Below are 17,965 nucleotides of genomic sequence, written 5' to 3' on the forward strand. Positions count from 1 at the left end.
TTTAAAAACCAGACCCTTCAGGAAACAGGAATTGATATTTTCTTAAGCACACTCATGAATGCACCCACGAACACACACACGTGTATGTACGTACCTACGTGCATATTTAATCTACTATTTCACGGTGCACTGGTAGCATTAACCCATGCGATTAGACAATAGGAATCAACTAATCAAATCCCTACAATTTCATAGGAATTTGAAAAAAATAATAGAATAGCTATCTCTAGTTCAAATGATATGATGGTATTCCTAGAAAACTCTAAATCACGTATGATAAACTGAGACAAGAAAAGAGGGGCACCTGGGTGGCTCAGTGGGTTAAAGCCTCTGCCTTCAGCTCAGGTCATGGTCCCAGGGTCCTGGGATGGTACCCCACATCGGGCTCTCTGCTCAGCAGGGAGACTGCTTTCCCTTCTCTCTCTGCCTGCCTCTCTGCCTCCTTGTGACCTCTGTCTGTCAAATAAATAAAATCTTTAAAAATTAATATATAAAACAAGAAAAGAATTTGGTAAGGTATCCAGACAAAAGAACATAGAAATTAATGGAGTTCTTGTAAGCAAAATAACTAGCTAGATAATCTAACAGAACATTAATCATATTTAAAATAAGAAGATAAAAATGTTTAAATGTAGGAATGTGCTTAGCCAGAAAAAAACTTAAAACAATTCTGCCAGACAAATGGCATTTGAATAAATAAAAAAAGACAACCCTTGTATTTGGATACCTCAGAGTTGCAAATATGTCAGGTTTGCTTAAATTAGATTATGAATTTAATGTGATCTCAATAAAAATACAAGCAAGTCATTTTTTTTTTACGGAGTTAGAGAAGTTGATACCAAAGTTCATATAGAAAAATGAGCACACAAGAATAGCTAGGTACATACAGAAAAGCTAAGAAAAGGGACTAGCTGGACAATATATTAAAATATATTATAAATCCTTTATCATTGAAAGTTTGAAACTCAGATATGCATAAATGAATAGACTAATGGAAGAGAAGAGCAAATCTGGACATGGGCCAAATGCACAAGGAAAGTGAGTCTGCAATGAAGGCGGTAGGAAGCCTGGGACAGAGTGAACTTTTCAGCAGATGCTGCTGGGGTGAGTGCATAGCCCGGGGTGAAGACAGAAGGCGTCTGTCTCTCAGACCGTGCACTAGAACAAACCTCGAATGGACAAGATCTACAGACATAAAGATCAAGTCATCCAGGCACCAAGAAGAGTGGATTCTCCCTACACAGACATTGGACATCGTCTAACTATGACTCAAAATCCAGATCGATAAGATTCAAACGTGCCACTGTCCTCTGCCCCGCCCCCCCCAACCAGGGAAGACTCCTTCCTTCACTGAACCGCTACTTCCCTACAAATAATGTGCCATTTTCCACCAGCTTCTCTCAAGGTCACCCCCTTGCTCTGTTTTTCCCCAGTTCAAACAGGATATGCCTCCTTCTATGCAACACACTGAATTCCGCACGCTTCCGATTTGCTCTGTGTAACAACGATTAACTCCGGCAAAATACAAAACATACACAAAGGCACTGAGAGGCAATGAATACTTCAGTCAGAAAGAAGTTGAAAGAAGAGGCCCACGTGGGCTAAGGTTTTCCCTTTCAGGGCTTTTACCTGTGGACAGACCGCAGCCGCTGGCAGTAGGGTGGGCAAGCCCCCAGTGCCCTGTAACTTTTATGGCCAGTGGAGCTGAGGACAGAGGTAGGGCACCTTTAGGAAGCCAAGGGAGACTCCTGGGAAGAGAGCCAGAGTGGGGAGATTCTTAAATGACGTGAGTTAACGGTGGCCAAGACTTTGGCTGGCCCGTGAACTGTGCATAGAGAGACAGACGAGAACAGACCTGTGATTTGAGCTGCAAACAAGAGCCTCTACAAGATAACTTCAGTCAAATAAATTGCTTTCAAAAGAAAAAATATCAGCCTTTTCCAGAGTCTCCGAAACGTAATATTCCAGAGTCTTCCCAGGATACAATCCAAAATTAATAAGTAAAGAACCATGAACACCCATCTCTAAGGGAAAGAGGACACGCAAGAATGATGCTGACGGGAATGAGCAGACAAGGGTTTCGAAGCGGCTGCCCCAGCGACGCGGTGAGGGAAGCGCTGGTGGAGAGGACACAGCATCTGAAGTTCTCAAGTCACCGCACGGATTTAACGGCAGGATCCAGATGCCGGAGGACAAGAACAGAGAACGTAAAGACAGACCAATAGAGAACATCTCATCTGAAGAAGAAACAGGACTGAAAGAAAATAAGCAAAGCTTTAGGCATCTGTGGGACGACACAGCTCGGAATAACATACACATCTGGAGTCTGGGAAGGCCGGGAGCAGACGGGTCAGAAAAAAGAATTTGAACACATGCTCTCCTAAGTATTATCCAAGTGTATTGAGGCACAGGTTTTTAGATTCAAGAAACTCAGCAAATCTGGGTTTGCTTTTGATCTATCAGATTTCCTTCTAGGAATTACCCTGAAGCAGGAAAAGACACCTGCATAAGGTTATTTGTTATATATTGAGTGTATAATGTCTATAATGTATCGCATATTGTTTGAACAAATAACCATTCATTTTTACCATGGGACGGCCAATTTCTCTTAAAGGGCCAGACTGTAGTTTGGGGTCTGCCCCGTCTCTGTCACTCTGTGCTTACCTGAGTGGCTTCAGGAGTCGTAAACAGTGTGTAAGCAAAGGCACACATGGTGTGTGCCAAACAAAATGTCATTTACAAAGATACACGGGAGTCAGATTTTGCCAGGGGTCATGCATGGTTTGCCAGCTCCGGATCTGCACAATGGAGTCCTGCCCATCTATTTAGGAAAAATAAGACTGAAGAGAATCGTTATAAACTGTTATGAACTAATGATTTTATTTTTTTAAAGATTTTATTTATTTATTTATTTGAAAGAGAGACAGAGAGACTGAGAGAGCACAAGCAGGGTGAAGGGCAGAAGGAGAAGCAGACTCCCCAGTGAGCAGGGAGCTTGATGTGTGACTGGATCCAGGGACTCCCAGATCATGACCTGAGCCAAAGGCAGACGCTCTACCGACTGAGCCTCCCAGGCGTCCCTGGAGTAATGACTTTAAAGAGACCCAAACAAAAGGGCCTAATCTTGGGCCATTTGAACATCAAAATAAATAATGACAATAATGGATAATAATGCGTTGAATCAACTACATGAGTTCATGAAAAATAAGTGAGCGCCTGGAAAGGAAAGAAGAAAGTGGTCCTTCTGATAGCCGAACGCCAGCACAGGACTACAGAAGGAAGGTGATGTTAGAAACACCATTGTTTGGTAACCAGGAGAGCAGTGATTGCTGCAAGCAGGAGTCATCCGCGTGTGTTCAGACTCGTGGGTTAAGTCTGGCCTAGGAGCAATGTATTTATTCACACAGACTCAAGGAATCACTCTGCAGATTACTTATTAATCACAAAGTGAGCCATAACCTGACAGCAGAAGTCAGGACCACAGCACTTTAACCAGGACTCATGATGACGACATGGTCCTAGCAGAGGCCTCTGGACACCACCCACAGAGGAAGGCATGTCACCCCATTTGTGGTTCTCCTAACCTGCACGTGTAAGTCCACATAACAATGAGGACAAGTCAGACAAACCCAGACTAAGGGTCTTTCCACAGAAATCACTGACCTATGCTTGGGAAAGGCTGACGCCCCGGTGAAGACTGTTCCAGATCAAGGGGGACGAGACAGACTTGCTGCGTAAATGCAGTGTGTGAGTGGGGACCTGGTCCCGGACCAGACAAACAAGACTGTCGAAAAGGACATTCTTGGAATAATGTGCCAAATCAGATTAAGCACAGCAGCCTGATGAGAGAACTCAATAATGATAAACATCTCCGGTTCTGATAGCTGTATTTGGCTATTCTTGTTCTTGGGAAATCCACATTGAGATGTTTTGGGGTAACAGGGTATGAAATCTTCAACTTCCTATCAATGGACTGGAAAAAATGTAATGATTTCTGTACAGAGAGACAAAGACGTACCCAGTACGAGATATAAATAAAAATATAACAATTGGTGAATTTGGGTGAACGGTAGGTGTGAGTTCTTTCCGCTTTCCAGACACTCATTCTGTACATTTTTATTTGGAATTGTTTCAAAATAAAAATATTAAAGAGGTAAGGCATCGAACCACACTCCTGTCACAGCAAAACCAAATCCTGGCACAATAAAGTTTCCTTCAACCAAAAAGTCTACCTGTGATTTCTGACGACGTCCCGCCCGTCGTATTTGGAGGTTACCTCGATACACGGAACACACAATTACGGTTAACATGTTTCGAGTTTGAATACGCAAACATGAATGTGCCCGTAGAAACGTTATCCAGAAACCCCGCACCGAGGCTCGGGCCCGCGGTGCAGAGCGGGCATCGCGGACTCGGGGAAGTGGCTCAGGCGGCGCGCGCCGGTTCGCGGGGACCGCGTCTTCCAACACGTGCGCTGTTGGCACCACGGAGCTGGCGGCTGGAAAGCTCGGGGGCTTCCCAGGTTTCCACCGGGACACGAGGACTCGAGGGCGGGCCGCGCCGCAGACAGACGGAGGACACCAGAAGGACACTCACCTGCGGCCTTGTCCCCGGCGCCCCGCACGCGTCAACAGCTGCATCTGCCGCGGGGCCGGGCAGGGTCGCCCCCAGGCCTGGGCAGGCTCTGTCCTCGGCGGTCTCGGTCCTCGGCAGTCCGCAGGCGGCCGCACACCCCCAGGTCGGGCCGGAGTGCGGGTCGGGAGGGGCTCCGGGTGCCCGGATGGAGCGCGGGGTCGCCCGGGGTCACGTCCTCTGCGTGCCCTGCGCCCGGGGCCACGTCCTCTGCGTGCCCTTCGCCCGGGGTCACGTCCTCCGCGTGCCCTGCGCCCGGGGTCACGTCCTCCGCGTGCCCTTCGCCCGGGGTCACGTCCTCCGCGTGCCCTGCGCCCGGGGTCACGTCCTCCGCGTGCCCTTCGCCCGGGGCCACGTCCTCCGCGTGCCCTGCGCCCGGGGTCACGTCCTCCGCGTGCCCTTCGCCCGGGGCCACGTCCTCCGCGTGCCCTTCGCCCGGGGCCACGTCCTCCGCGTGCCCTTCGCCCGGGGCCACGTCCTCCGCGTGCCCTTCGCCCGGGGCCACGTCCTCCGCGTGCCCTGCGCCCGGGGTCACGTCCTCCGCGTGCCCTTCGCCCGGGGTCACGTCCTCCGCGTGCCCTGCGCCCGGGGTCACGTCCTCTGCGTGCCCTTCGCCCGGGGTCACGTCCTCCGCGTGCCCTGCGCCCGGGGTCACGTCCTCTGCGTGCCCTTCGCCCGGGGCCACGTCCTCTGCGTGCCCTTCGCCCGGGGCCACGTCCTCTGCGTGCCCGGCGCCCGGACCGTCTGCAGGGCCGTCACGGAAATCGGCGCCCGCCCCGTCCGGGCCCTGCCGGCGCACCAGGCAGCGGTGCAGAGTGGGAGCCCGGGCCGCAGGGGCGCGGGGCCTGCCGGGGCCGGGCGTCGGCGGGAGGTGCCCCCGCAAGCGCATGGGCGAGTCTGCGAGCGGCCTGGGGGCGGGCGGGGGTCGCTGGAGCCGCGGGTCTGATCGTGGGCGGGAACGCACGACGTTGGGAAGGTCCTGGCTCCTCAGGGGCGGGGAATGTGTCCTCCGTCGTCCAGCGAGGTTGGGGCAGAATCCCGAGCAGACACGGGCTCGGGCCGCACCCTTCCAGGTGGGGGAGCCCGAGGCCGAGGGGCTCCCCTGCAGCCTGGGGGTGGGCGCTCAGGGGCTGCACCTGGGAGGGGCGAGGGAGGGAGAGCGGCGTCAGACGCAGCAGAGCACACCCCCATGCGTGTCACCGCTGGCACACGAAGCTGACTGCAATCAGATGGAAAGAGATTTTCTGATTTCGAGAGACGCATGCTGCCAGAGGAACCGCGAGCCCACCGCAAAGCTGGGGCTTTGAACAGCGTCTCCCGCGCACAGCTGCAGGCATAAAGCGGCTTGGGTGGACGGCGCCGGCTCAGCCCTCAACGGTCTTGTGGGTGTGTCTATACACAATTGAACACAGATGTACGTTCTTGCTTTTATTAGTCAATCCTGTAAGTCTTTTTCTTCTTTGTTTCAGCCTTGGGTGAGCGCTTAGAATGTCGTTATCCGCCTGAAGATTACACATTAAAGAAAAAAAGTTCACCTGGACCTCTCTTTAGAGGTTTTATGGTTTTAAAGATTACATTTAGTTTCCTAATGCACCCCATTTATTTTAAGGCAGAGGTGGAGACAAATCTCTTAACTTCTTCCCTTTATCCAGTATGGCTTCATTTCCCCCAATGAGTTAGGACATGTCCTTTATCCTGACATAAAGTCTTTTATATCCTTAAGTCATTGACTGAACTTTCTGTTATATTCTTTGAAGCTATTTTGTGAATATCCATCTATTCATTGTGGTTTTACTAAATCATTTAATGTTTTGTACAGAGAGTTCCTTTCACTGCTTTCTAAAAATGAATTTATTTGCTTTTGTCATATTTATTCTTGGAAAAAACAAATAATAGAGAAAACCTGTCCCTATAGGGAAAGACAATACTGAAAATACTACATTCTAGGGATGCCTGGGTGGCTCAGTCAGTCAAATGTCTGCCCAGGAGCCTGGGATCAAGTCCTGCATTGGGCTCCCTGCTCAGCGGGGAGTCTGCTTCTCCTTCTCCCTCTGCTGCTCCCCCTGCTTGTGCTCTAACCCTCTGACGAAGTCTTTTAAAAAGGAAAATACATATTATACCCAAATTAATCTATAAATTTAACATGAAACTATCAATTAATAATTTGTGTAGACTTTGACTCATTTAAGTTTAAAATTTTGTTTACATGGGTTTTACAGTTCTCGATTAAATTTATTTCTATTTTATATTTTGTAGGATTTACTATATTTTAACTGACTATTGATAGCATGTAGGAACACTACTGAATTTTCTGTTTTCCTTTATACTCTAACATTGTTCCAAACACACTTCTTTCTCCTTGGTTTTCATAATTTTCAGTTAAAAATCTTAATTCTTTTAATAGTAGACAATTAAGTCATCAGTCAACTAATAGATTTAGATTCTTTTTCAAACTTTCCCTCTTATTTAACATGTTTTATTTAGCTTATTATAGAAATTCTTAGTTCATGAGTAATAGCAATGTATAGGGACACCTTTATCTTTTTCCTTGTATCAGTGGAATCGTCTGTGGTATTTTTCCATGTTGGTTTTATTTGAAACAGGTACTCTTCACCATGGTAAAGACGTGTCTACTATTCTTAGTTTACCAAGTTTTTTGAACAACATACATTAGGAATAGATATTGATTTTTGTCAACTGTGCATTTTGGATCCCTGGCGTTGGTTAATTTTTGAATTTTGTGCTTTTTCTTTTTTTTGGTAAGATTTTATTTATTTGACAGAGAGAGATCACAAGCAGGCAGAGAGGCAGGCAGAGAGAGAGGAGGAAGCAGGCTCCCTGCGGAGCAGAGAGCCCGATGCAGGGCTTGATCCCAGGACCCTGAGATCATGACCTGAGCCGAAGGCAGAGGTTTAACCCACTGAGCCACCCAGGCGCCCCTTTTGTGCTTTTTCTTAAAAGATCTTGGTGTTCGTTGAATTGACCACGTTAACATTCATTCACTTTACAGCATATGTAGAAAACTGAGGTCCAGGCTGTTTTTGAATCCTTCCAGCGGTAGCAAAGTAACTGCGTATGAAGGCAGCCCCTTCCATCCTCGACGTGTCTGCCCTTATGGAGCCCGCCTGAGCACGCCCTAGCGCCGCGGTGTTCTCAGCCGCCCCCGGCTTGAGGAACCTCTCCTCTGTTACCCAGCGCATACTTGTCAGTCTTGCTGCCAAATCGTTACATGATGCCGTTGGTCAACAGGTCACTGGAACACTCTGATCCCTCCACCAAAACGGAAGTCAGTTTAGTCCAACGTGCCCTGTCCTAAGTATGCAATCCCGGTGCTCACACGAAATACCCATGTAATGCCGTCAGCAGGCAGGACACCTATCTGAGCTCAAGTTAGAGCAAGAATTAAAATAGGTTGCTAATGATTCACATAATGTTTCTCATGTTTAATACAGTAACATTTTAGCTGCAACAGAGATAGTAAATGTACTTACTACAACCCCAAACTGTAAAAATATTCTGATACGGAAGTTCAGAGATGCAGGGCCGGCCACCATCTGCCTCGAGCTGAGTCTCCACAGACCTTCCCTGAGACTCTCAGGCCTTCCATGGCTTGTGGGGTGTTTTCTGTTTCCCCCTGTGGATTCTACAGGAGTCAGGATTCAGGGGCCCCGTGCTTTAAATTATCCAGATGGTTTCCTGACTCCACTATTATCTGTAGCTGTCAGCCAACTAGCCCCAAACTGTGTTTCCCAGAAAAGCTCTTGTGTCCGTGGTTTCCCATCAGGAAGAGCAGCTGTCCTGGGCTTCCACGTGGCGTCTTCTCAGTGTCTTCCCCAGTCAGTGAGCATCTCACAAGGTTTCCCCAACCTCTGTCCCTGGGGTCGGAGGTAACTTTGTTATCTCTGCCTTTGGGTTCCTAGCCTGCAACCTTCCAGAGGGCAATCCTTTTTTCTTACTCATTTTGCCGCACTTGACTTTTCAAAATACTGTTATAATAATTATGCCAGTTCTTGTGGAATTCACCAATAATCAGCTCAGATGAGTGTAGTGAGGTGTCCCACCCTGCAGAGGACAAAGCCCACTGTCATCCCCGAGTCTTGGGGTTACAAGGGAGTGTTCTGTGTCATCTCCATACCGCAGACACAGGACGAGCTCATGAGATGTGAGATTGTGTAACACTGCACTTTTCACTCGTCCAACAGTTTTCACCTTGAGAACGGTCATTTTTTCATTCAGCCGTCTTTGGTCCACATCCACTCAACACGGCTGGACTTGATTAGGACATGTTACTAGTTTGAGAAGTTGTCTTCTCGTTCTACCATATTTTTAAACGTAGCTGAAGAGATGGAACTTCTCAGATAAGCACAGAATGCAGAAAGAGACAGACTGCTCAGTAATTATCTATCACTCGCCAATTAATAAATGAAGCAGGATGGGCTGTCTGAAATCACAAAAGTTTCCTTTCGGGGAATGGTGAAAACAAGAACCTAGGCTTTCAGACTCCAACCCGACTCTCTTCGTGCTTCCTCGTGAAGTCCTTCACAGCCTCCCAGCCCCGTACACCGCCTCCTGCCTTCGGGGAGAGACGGGGTCTACTGATCCCGTACCAACCGTATGTCAGAAAACAGAGAAAAACATGTCTTGTAAAACGATAAAATCATGTCACAGTATCAGTTTACTGTAATAACTTTTCCAGTGTGAAGGTTGTTGCCTGAGTATGAAAAACTGTGATGAAGAAAGGCACAAACAGCTCAACTAACTGGAAAACAAAGTAATTCTATCTCAATTTTTGTTTTTTCACATTAAAGACTAACACTTCAGCTAACACCATCAGTCTTTTCCAACTTTGCTTTGACTCACAGAATCTGAGTTAGGTCGAAAACATTTTAATATTACTTCCCCCACTAAATTGTTTCCTGCACTTGATGTTTCTAAACAGATTGCTTTGGTGCTGTTTAAATTAAACATTTATTAACTAATTCATTCAAGCATCAAAGCTGTTGCATTCTCACAGATAGCATTTGCCATGAACAAACACATTTCAAGCAGAGTATCTTATTGCTATCTATAATTACCAGAAAATAATAAAAACTTTAAATCATGGCTCTAGATGTTGAGAGATCATAAAATAGGAGATTCCTAAATCAGGACCAACGTACTTCAAAATGACTCAGGATTTTCAGGGTAAACATCCTTTAGGTAGTCCAGAGTGTTTTCGTATGTTTTTGTCTATACTCCATCCACCCACCCATCCAGGCACCCACCCAGCTCTCCCTCCACCCATCCATCCACCCACTCAGCCATCCATTCCACGTACCTGGGCCACATACGGAACTAGGCCCTCAGGGTGCAGTGGTTCTCACCCCTCAAGCTTTAGTTTCTGGTGTGCTGGCAAACTCAGAAAGTCTAAATTTGTGATCTGTTTTCACCCTTGTGCTCACGCTTCAACATCCATTTCATTGCTCACCTGTTCATGGGAAGCAAAGGTACCTTTACTTCAGAATCTCAGTCTAGCTGCCTTCGCTCCAACCGTCACGGACTTCTGATCCTTTCACGTGTCTGGCTCCTCACCTTCTCTCTTCACTTAACCGGCACCTCCCTGGAGAGGCCTGTTTTAACCACCTAACCTGAAATAGTCCCCAGTCACCATCACATCAGTGTTCTTTTCCTTGTGCCTTTGTGTCTGATACTTTCCATTTGCTTCTTTAATCTGTCTCCCTTTCCTCCATGAAAGCCCTGTGAAGGCAGACAGGGCCCTTATCAGGCTAAGTTGCCACTGAATCCCAAAATGGTGCTTGGTACACAGTTGGCATTGATTAAATATTTGTTGAATAAATGAATCAGTGGATTCCTAATTGACTACTTCTTAAACTACTGGAGATAATGATTCATCTTTTCTGAGAAGTTTTAAGTTCTCACATCTGTGAAGATTAAATCAGAATTTAAGACTAAATCTTAAAATTAAAAACAGTTTAGAAGTGTAGGAAACATCTGACAGAGAAATAATCTCAGCATTTGCAGAGATGGAAGGAAAGGTTTTCTCTGAAGTAAGCAGGTTGCCGGCCCCTTTATCGCACCATCAGAAAACGCCTGTTTTTGTTGGTTCGCTGGGGAGGTGGGAACATCTGGTGTTGGGACACAGAATGTTGCTCATTTTAAAGTAAAGAGTTACAATAACTTCAGGGGTTGGAAATGGAAGAGAAAATGCCCAAAGGAAATGAAGACAGTCTGGAGAGTCTCTTGTCCTTTAAAACAAACACAAACAAAAAACAAGTTTATTTCGTTCTTAAGCATCTTAAAGGAACCTTCCAAAAATTTTTCAATTTGTATGATTTGCAAATAAGCAGACTTAGGAGGGGAGAAACAGAGAGGAGGGAAGGAGCAGGGAGGCAAGGAAGGAGGAGGCGGGAGGGGAAGGAAGGATCAAAGAATCAAAGAAAAGAAAGAAGGAAAAAGTAAACGAAAGAAAAAAGAGGAAAGAGAAAAGGGAAAAGCAAAGAAAGGAAAGAAGGAAGCAGCGCGCGCGTGTGGCTCCGCCTAGTTCTGGGTTATCCTGGCCAGACCGGCTGACTTCTGGAGGCCGGTTCAGATCCCTTTAAAGGCGGGGACCACCCGTTGGACGCGGGGAGAGGCCCGCGGGAGCGAGGCCGGAGCCTCGGGGGACGCGGCATCTCCTCCGCCGGGTGCCCGGCTCTGCGCTCGCCCGCGCCGCTGCGCCCGCCGCCCCGCCCGAGCTCGCTCCGCCCCGGAGCCCCGGCGCCCTCCGCGCGGGGTCCCCTCGCCGGACGCGCTCAAGCCAGGTCCCCCGGTGGCCCCTGAGTGGTGACTTCTCCCCCGGCCGGCCGGGGAGCCTCTCACAGAGCTCGGAACCGCGGACGTCCGCGACCCCCGCCCCAGCGTGGTGCCGGGCGCAAGGGTCTGCCGGCGGCCAGTCCGACGCGGGGCGCGGGCTCCTGCGCGCGGGGTCTCTGCGCACCCGCCCTCCCGGCTCGCCGACGTGCCTTCCGCGAGAGCCGGTCCTCCGCCAGTCCGGCGCTCGCGCCATGAACCAGAGCCCGGTGTTCGCGCCCCGCAGGGGCGGCTCTCCCCGGCTGGCGGCCGGGGCCGGCGCGCGGCGCAACGAGAGCCAGGACTACCTGCTCTTGGACTCGGAGCCCGGAGACGACGGCTGCCCTCAGCCCCCGCGGCCGGCCTACGGCTACTACCCCTGCCTGTGAGTGCGGGCGCCGCGGGCGGGGGGCGCGGGTGGGCGGGGGGTGGCCGGCGGGGCCGCGCGCGTCCGGACCCGCGTGTCGCTCCCCGGGCCGTGCGAGCCTGGGCTGAGCCCCGAACGAGCGGAGGGGCGCGCGCGTCGAGGTTTTGTTCCTGGTGAGCGCACCCGGGTATGTTGGCCCCGTAGAGCGTGTCCTCGGGGTATTGACCCCTTCAAGGATGGGCAGGTGTTGGTCTCCAGCCCCAGCGGCTGTCCATCCACTCAGATCCCTTGTCGCTGCGCCACGGGCACGGGCTGGGTCGTGAGACTCGGGGTCTGGGGGAGAGAGTGCCACCCGGCTCAGGGTCCCCGGTGCTGCCTGGCGCGCTTCGCGGGGCCTGCCCCTGTCCTGCGGGGCGCGTTCGGGCCCTCCCGCGGCCAGATCCCGCACAAGTTGGCGGGTGACAGTGGAGGGGCGACTTGGCCCGCCACACCCGGCCCCCAGGTCGCCGGGTTAGGACCGGGACAGGGAAGCGCGGGAGGCTTTCTCACCCTGAGCGCCAGGCGCGTTCAGCAGGGGCGCCCAGGGTGTGCGGGAGACTTGCCGCTGTGGAGGCGAGGGGGTCGAGGTCGTTTGCTGGGAGCTCATAGCAAATACGGGATTTTATTTAAGAATCCGGAGGTTGTTTTTTTTGTTTGTTTGTTTGTTTGTTTTGTTTTGCGGGGGGAGGTTGGGGGTTGGCAGGGGCGGGCAGAGGGTGGAATGAGGGAGAAGCTTTCCCTCCCCCCGCGCTCCGGGGAGCTAACAGGCAGCTGGCAGATAGCATTTCTGCCTCTTTGTCACGTTCCTCGATTGGGTAGTGTGGGTCCCTGACGTTCTCGTGGCACGCGGTTTCCCGAGGAAAGCAGCTCTCAGCCCCAGTTCCGTAAGCAGCTCTAGAGTGTGTGGTGGGGGTCGCGGGGAGGGGGAGCGCTCCCCTCCCCATTCCCTCCCCCACTGCCAGGCTCCTGCAAACCCTTGGTCAGGTCTCCCCAGAGTTAAGACCTGGCGTGTTCCCTTTCTCAGAAAGAGGTGAGGCCCAGGAAATGGTGCATCAATTTTTTTCCGAAGGTAGAAGAAAAAAGTTGAACTGGTTCCATCCGTCTATCTGCTGTACGATTTGAAAGCATTTACTATTATTTTTTCTTCCTTTTTCAAAAGTTAAGATCTATTTCACATACCACAGAGTTCACCCATTTACAATGTACAGATCAGTGGTTAATATATCCACAGAGGTGTGAAAAAAAAAATCACTATCTAATTCCATGACGTTTTCATCATCCACAAAAGAAATCTCGCAATTGATGTTGAATTGGGAAATATTTCTATGTCTTACAGCACAGTGCTCAAACGTTAATGGGCAGATGAATAACACCCCCCCCCCCCCGCCCGAATCTTGTTAAAATGCAGATTCTGATTCAGTAGGACTTAGGTGCTGCCCAAGATTCTGTGTATCTGACTACCTCTGAGATGCTGCTAGTGCATGGACCACACTCTGGGGAGCAAGGAGGTACATGCCAAGAAAAACAGAAAGGAAGAAAAATAAATCAATCCTGGATATTCTGAATACTGCTATTTTCAAGCGTGCTCTGAGGGTATATGTTTAAAACATAAGTGAATTTTTCATATTGGCTTAGACTTGAGACGTACTAAGCCTGAGGGCCAGGTACTTGGTGATGTCACCTGTAGCTAATTAAGCAGCTTTAAAGAGCTATGTTGCTTTTTAGCAATCGGGCTGTCCTGTAGAGAAAATTTTAATTTTTTTTCACCTCATTGTACTATAATCATTTGTTACTGTGTTGAGAAAAATAATCTGATTTTTAAAACTTGTGGTTGTAAATTAGGAGTGAGAGAGACTAAGAGAAATAGTAATTCCAGATCGTCCTGTAGACTTCTCCACGGCTTTCTTCGAACGACCCACCGCCTTATTGATGTAGCCCTTAACATCACCTACTCTCCAGAGAATGAGCATTCTCCTCTCTCACTTGAGGAGTCCGAGCTTTCCAAATATGTAGACCGGAGCAGCAGAGATGACCTTTTTAAATGTGTTTCTATTCTTAATGAACACCCCCACCATCATGTCAAAGAAACGATCATTAATTACAGAGGGAACCATATTCCAGAATGTTTGTTTTGTCTAAATCTGTTATTTCCAAAAGATTCTACAGTTACTTTTCATCACTGTGTGCTCTGGTAAGGTTTTCTATTTTTTCCAGCTGAATAATCGGGTAAGTACAAACTCTGGCCAGTCAACAGTGCAGCATTTCCCACCTACGATGTAGGAGAGGAGCTAAGGGACATCACTTCCTTCTGGTGGAGAGTACAAAAAAGCCCTTCCTACAGTCGGACTGTGATGTAGACAGTGTCCTCTATGTTCCCAGAGCGGGAGGTGTGTTACTTGTGAACGTGGCAATCATTAGCGCACCGGAGATGAAGGTATCACCGTTTTCTCAAATCACTGAGATTTTGCCCTTAGAAGAGCTCAGATTATTGCAAGTTGTCATTTCTGTGGGATAAATTCTATGACTTTTGGTAAAAAATTCTGTTTCATAGTTTCCTTATGTGGAAAGATTTTTGTGCCATACTATTTATGTCATGGGGTTTTTACTACTGAAAATTAGGGCCAATCGTCTTGAGAGAAGTTGCACATTTTCAGGCTTTAATAGTGTTTAAGTGGTAACATTCGAAATACTGTTCAGTGAAAAGAGATTCCCTTTCTCTCTCTTCCCTACTTTTAGTCAGAAATCAGTTAGTATTCTCTCTTTTGATTAATTGGAAATGGTAACTAGCAAAACCGGGTCTTAGTCCTTCCCGGGTCCCAGGAGGTATGTCCGAGACTTACTTCACTTCCAAGGCGAAAGTTTGCCTCTAGTCCATGACTTCTGAACATGGGGAAGAATCCTGGGCATAAAAAATAACATGAAGGGGGCGCCTGGGTGGCTCAGTGGGTTAAGCCGCTGCCTTCAGCTCAGGTCATGATCTCAGGGTCCTGGGATGGAGCCCCACGTCGGGCTCTCTGCTCCGCAGGGAGCCTGCTTCCTTCTCTCTCTGCCTGCCTCTCTGCCTACTTGTGATCTCTCTCTCTCACTGTCAAATAAATAAATAAAATCTTTAAAAAAAATAACATGAAGGGTTTCTAACGCCTCAAGATCTGACTGAAGAACAGTTCCACTAACCTTCAGCTTGGAAAGGACTAATTAATTAAATGATTATGAATAATGAAACAGTAAAGTGTTGATAAAAACTCTCTCACACACAAAAAACCCTCTTGCAATGCAGTAGACTGAAATAATCTAAAAAAGTTTTATGGTCACAAATACCTCGTAACACTGGATCAGATGTTTAAAAGGATTTCAGAACATTGACTAATTTTGCAGTCAGTCAGTCAGTGAGAAAGGATTATGACCATGTGCCCAAAGGAAAGCAGTAAAAGGGAGAGCATAGTCCGAGTTGAGCTGAGTCGCAGCTGCCTTGTGGATTAAGCATCTGCATGAACACGGAGGTTGGAGTCGAAAGCCTGCATGGGACAGAGATGACACGAAGGCCTTGCTTCCAGATGAGGGCTGGAGCTAGGACCGAGACAGGCCTGCCTCTTGCCTAAAACCAAGCCCTTTCCTTAATGAAAAGTTAGGCTTGAAAAATGCCACCAGCAATGAGTGAGAACAAGAAACCTGGTTAGTGGGGCGCCTGGGTGTCTCAGTGGGTTAAAGCCTCTGCCTTCGGCTCAGGTCATGATCCCAGGGTCCTGGGATCGAGCCCCACATCGGGTTTTCTGCTCTGCGGGGAGCCTGTTTCCTTCTCTCTCTCTGTGCCTGTCTCTCTGCCTGCTTGTCATCTCTGTCTGTCAGATAGATAAATAAAATCTTTGGAAAAAAAAAAAAAAGAAACCTGGTTAGTAGAAGAAAAAGAAATCTGCTAAGAATTGTATTCTTTGTGCCTATGTCCATGCGAGTTTCTGTTTTTGCTTTTTTAAAAAAAACTAATATAATATATTATTTGCTTTATGGGTACAGGTATGTGAATCGTCAGGCTTACACATTTCACAGCACTCACCATATCACATCCCCTCCCCAATGTCCATAACCCAGCCACCTTATCCTTCTCCCCCCCCAGCAACCCTCAGTTTGTTTCCTGAGATTAAGAGTCTCATATGGTTTGTCTCCCTCCTGGTCCCATCTTGTTTCATTTTTTCTCTCTGTCCCCCACAACCTCCCACCCTGCCTCTCAAATTCCTCATATCAGAGAGATCTTATGATAGTTGTCTTTCTCTGACTGACTTATTTTGCTCAGCAGAATATCTTCTAGTTCCATCCACATTGTCGCAAATGGCAAGATTTCATTTCTTTTGATGGCTGCATAGTATTCCACTGTGTATACATACCACATCTTCTTTATCCATTCATCTGTTGATGGACATCTAGGTCCTTTCCATGGTTTGGTTATTGTAGACATTGCTGCTATGAACATTTGGGTGCACGTGCCCCTTCGGATCACTACATTTGTATCTTTAGGATAAATACCCAGTAGTGCAATTGCTGGGTCACAGGGTAGCTCTATTTTCAACTTTTTGAGGAACCTCCATGCTGTTTTCCAGAGTGGCTGCACCAGCTTGCATTCCCACCAACAGTGGAGGAGGTTCCCCTTTCTCCGCATTGTTTTTTACACCACCTGCTGACCTAGAAATCTTCATGTCGAAAAATACCCCTGAGAACCCTTGAGGAGTAGAGCGCAAAGCTATCCCCAGGCAGTGGTACCGATCATCTGGACTGCCCAGGGTTTTCAAGGAAACAGCAAGCCCTCTGAAGAAATGCTCACTGTAATACGTGACCAGACGCACAAGGAAACGATCAGACATTCTCAACAGAAGAGAGTGAGCAGAGGATGTGATCCCTGGGGAGAATCAGCAGAAGACAAAACAGCAGTTTGTAAGCTGAAACACTTGACATAATGTAACAACATGAACGGGGATGTAAAATGGGCGTGAATAAAGTGTTGACAACATACGGCAAGAAATTAAGCCTGAAGAAAATAGACCAATTGTTTAAAGACAGGCAAATAGAAAAATCAACAAATGAAAGATAAAATTTTGAAAAAACTGAAGGGGAGGGTTAAAATGCAGATTAACCATAGCATAATTGATGATAATACCCAGAATGCAGAGACATAAGTGAATGAAAATATGAACATCATTGGGTTATGGAACAAGAAGATAGCAGTCCCAGGAGAGAACACAGGCAACAAGGGAGAGGCAACATTTGAACTGATCAGGAGTGAACATTTTCCAGAAATGGTGAATTCTCCTGTTGATCAAGTACATCAGTAGTTCAAACCAGAAAACTGAAACCATATGAACACATCATTTTGAAACTGCAGAACATTAAAGGCAAGGGGAGATATTTAAAATGAACCAAGATACAGGATACTTGGAGTAAGTTCTAAAGTAAAGATCTACACTGTGGGAATGTACGGCGGTGGATCTTGGTACCTGCTCTACAATGTGTGGCTTGGAAGCACTGTGGTTTTCTTTTACATAAAAGAAATTGTTAGTGTAATGTTTTATACAACTTTGGCGTTCCATTGCTGGCAGGATCTCTTTATAATATGGACAAAAAGGGGTTCGTATGCAGCGACTCGGATGCCGGAGAGAATGCTAGTATTCATTACGACCTTGGAAAAAATGGTATCTAGAACCACAAAGCAAAGGCCTAGACTTTGGTTAAGTGTCTGCAGGTTGAAAGCTGCTAGTAGGGGACAAGCAAGTGTAAAACTCAGCTTCGCATGTTGCTTCCCCAAGAGGCCCCATTTAAGGTGGGTTTGTGTGCTTGACAGAAGGTTTGCGTGCATGACAGAAACTACCCATTTTGTTTCCAGACCTCCCCTGGTTTGACGTATTCAGCATCTGCTGATAACAAATTATCGTGAGCACTTTTTTTAGGGGGCGATCTTTGCAGGTTGTGCAGTTACTGCCAGATGTGCTGGGTGGCCCACATTCATTCTGTAACAGAATGTGTACATACCCCAGAAGACACCGTGGTTTTTTCTAGACAGTTATGTTCCTTGTGTTATAAGAAGTAACGTCATAAGGCAATTCATCCTCGCCT

The 17,965-nt window shown here is 47.9% G+C and overlaps 1 protein-coding gene across 2 annotated transcripts in view; it reads left to right on the forward strand.

The window, feature by feature from the left end:
* The first annotated feature begins 11,273 nt into the window (after positions 1-11,273).
* The window catches only part of TRPC6 (transient receptor potential cation channel subfamily C member 6), a 107,274-nt gene continuing 100,582 nt past the window's right edge, over positions 11,274-17,965 (forward strand). For both annotated transcript variants that reach the window (XM_046014309.1, XM_046014310.1), the window contains exon 1: positions 11,274-11,845. In XM_046014309.1, coding sequence (XP_045870265.1) covers positions 11,676-11,845 — 170 coding nt within the window. In that variant the 5' untranslated portion in view covers positions 11,274-11,675. The remainder of the gene's footprint in view (positions 11,846-17,965) is intronic.

The sequence above is a fragment of the Meles meles genome, chromosome 8 (genome assembly GCF_922984935.1).
Source record: "Meles meles chromosome 8, mMelMel3.1 paternal haplotype, whole genome shotgun sequence".
Taxonomy (NCBI): domain Eukaryota; kingdom Metazoa; phylum Chordata; class Mammalia; order Carnivora; family Mustelidae; genus Meles; species Meles meles.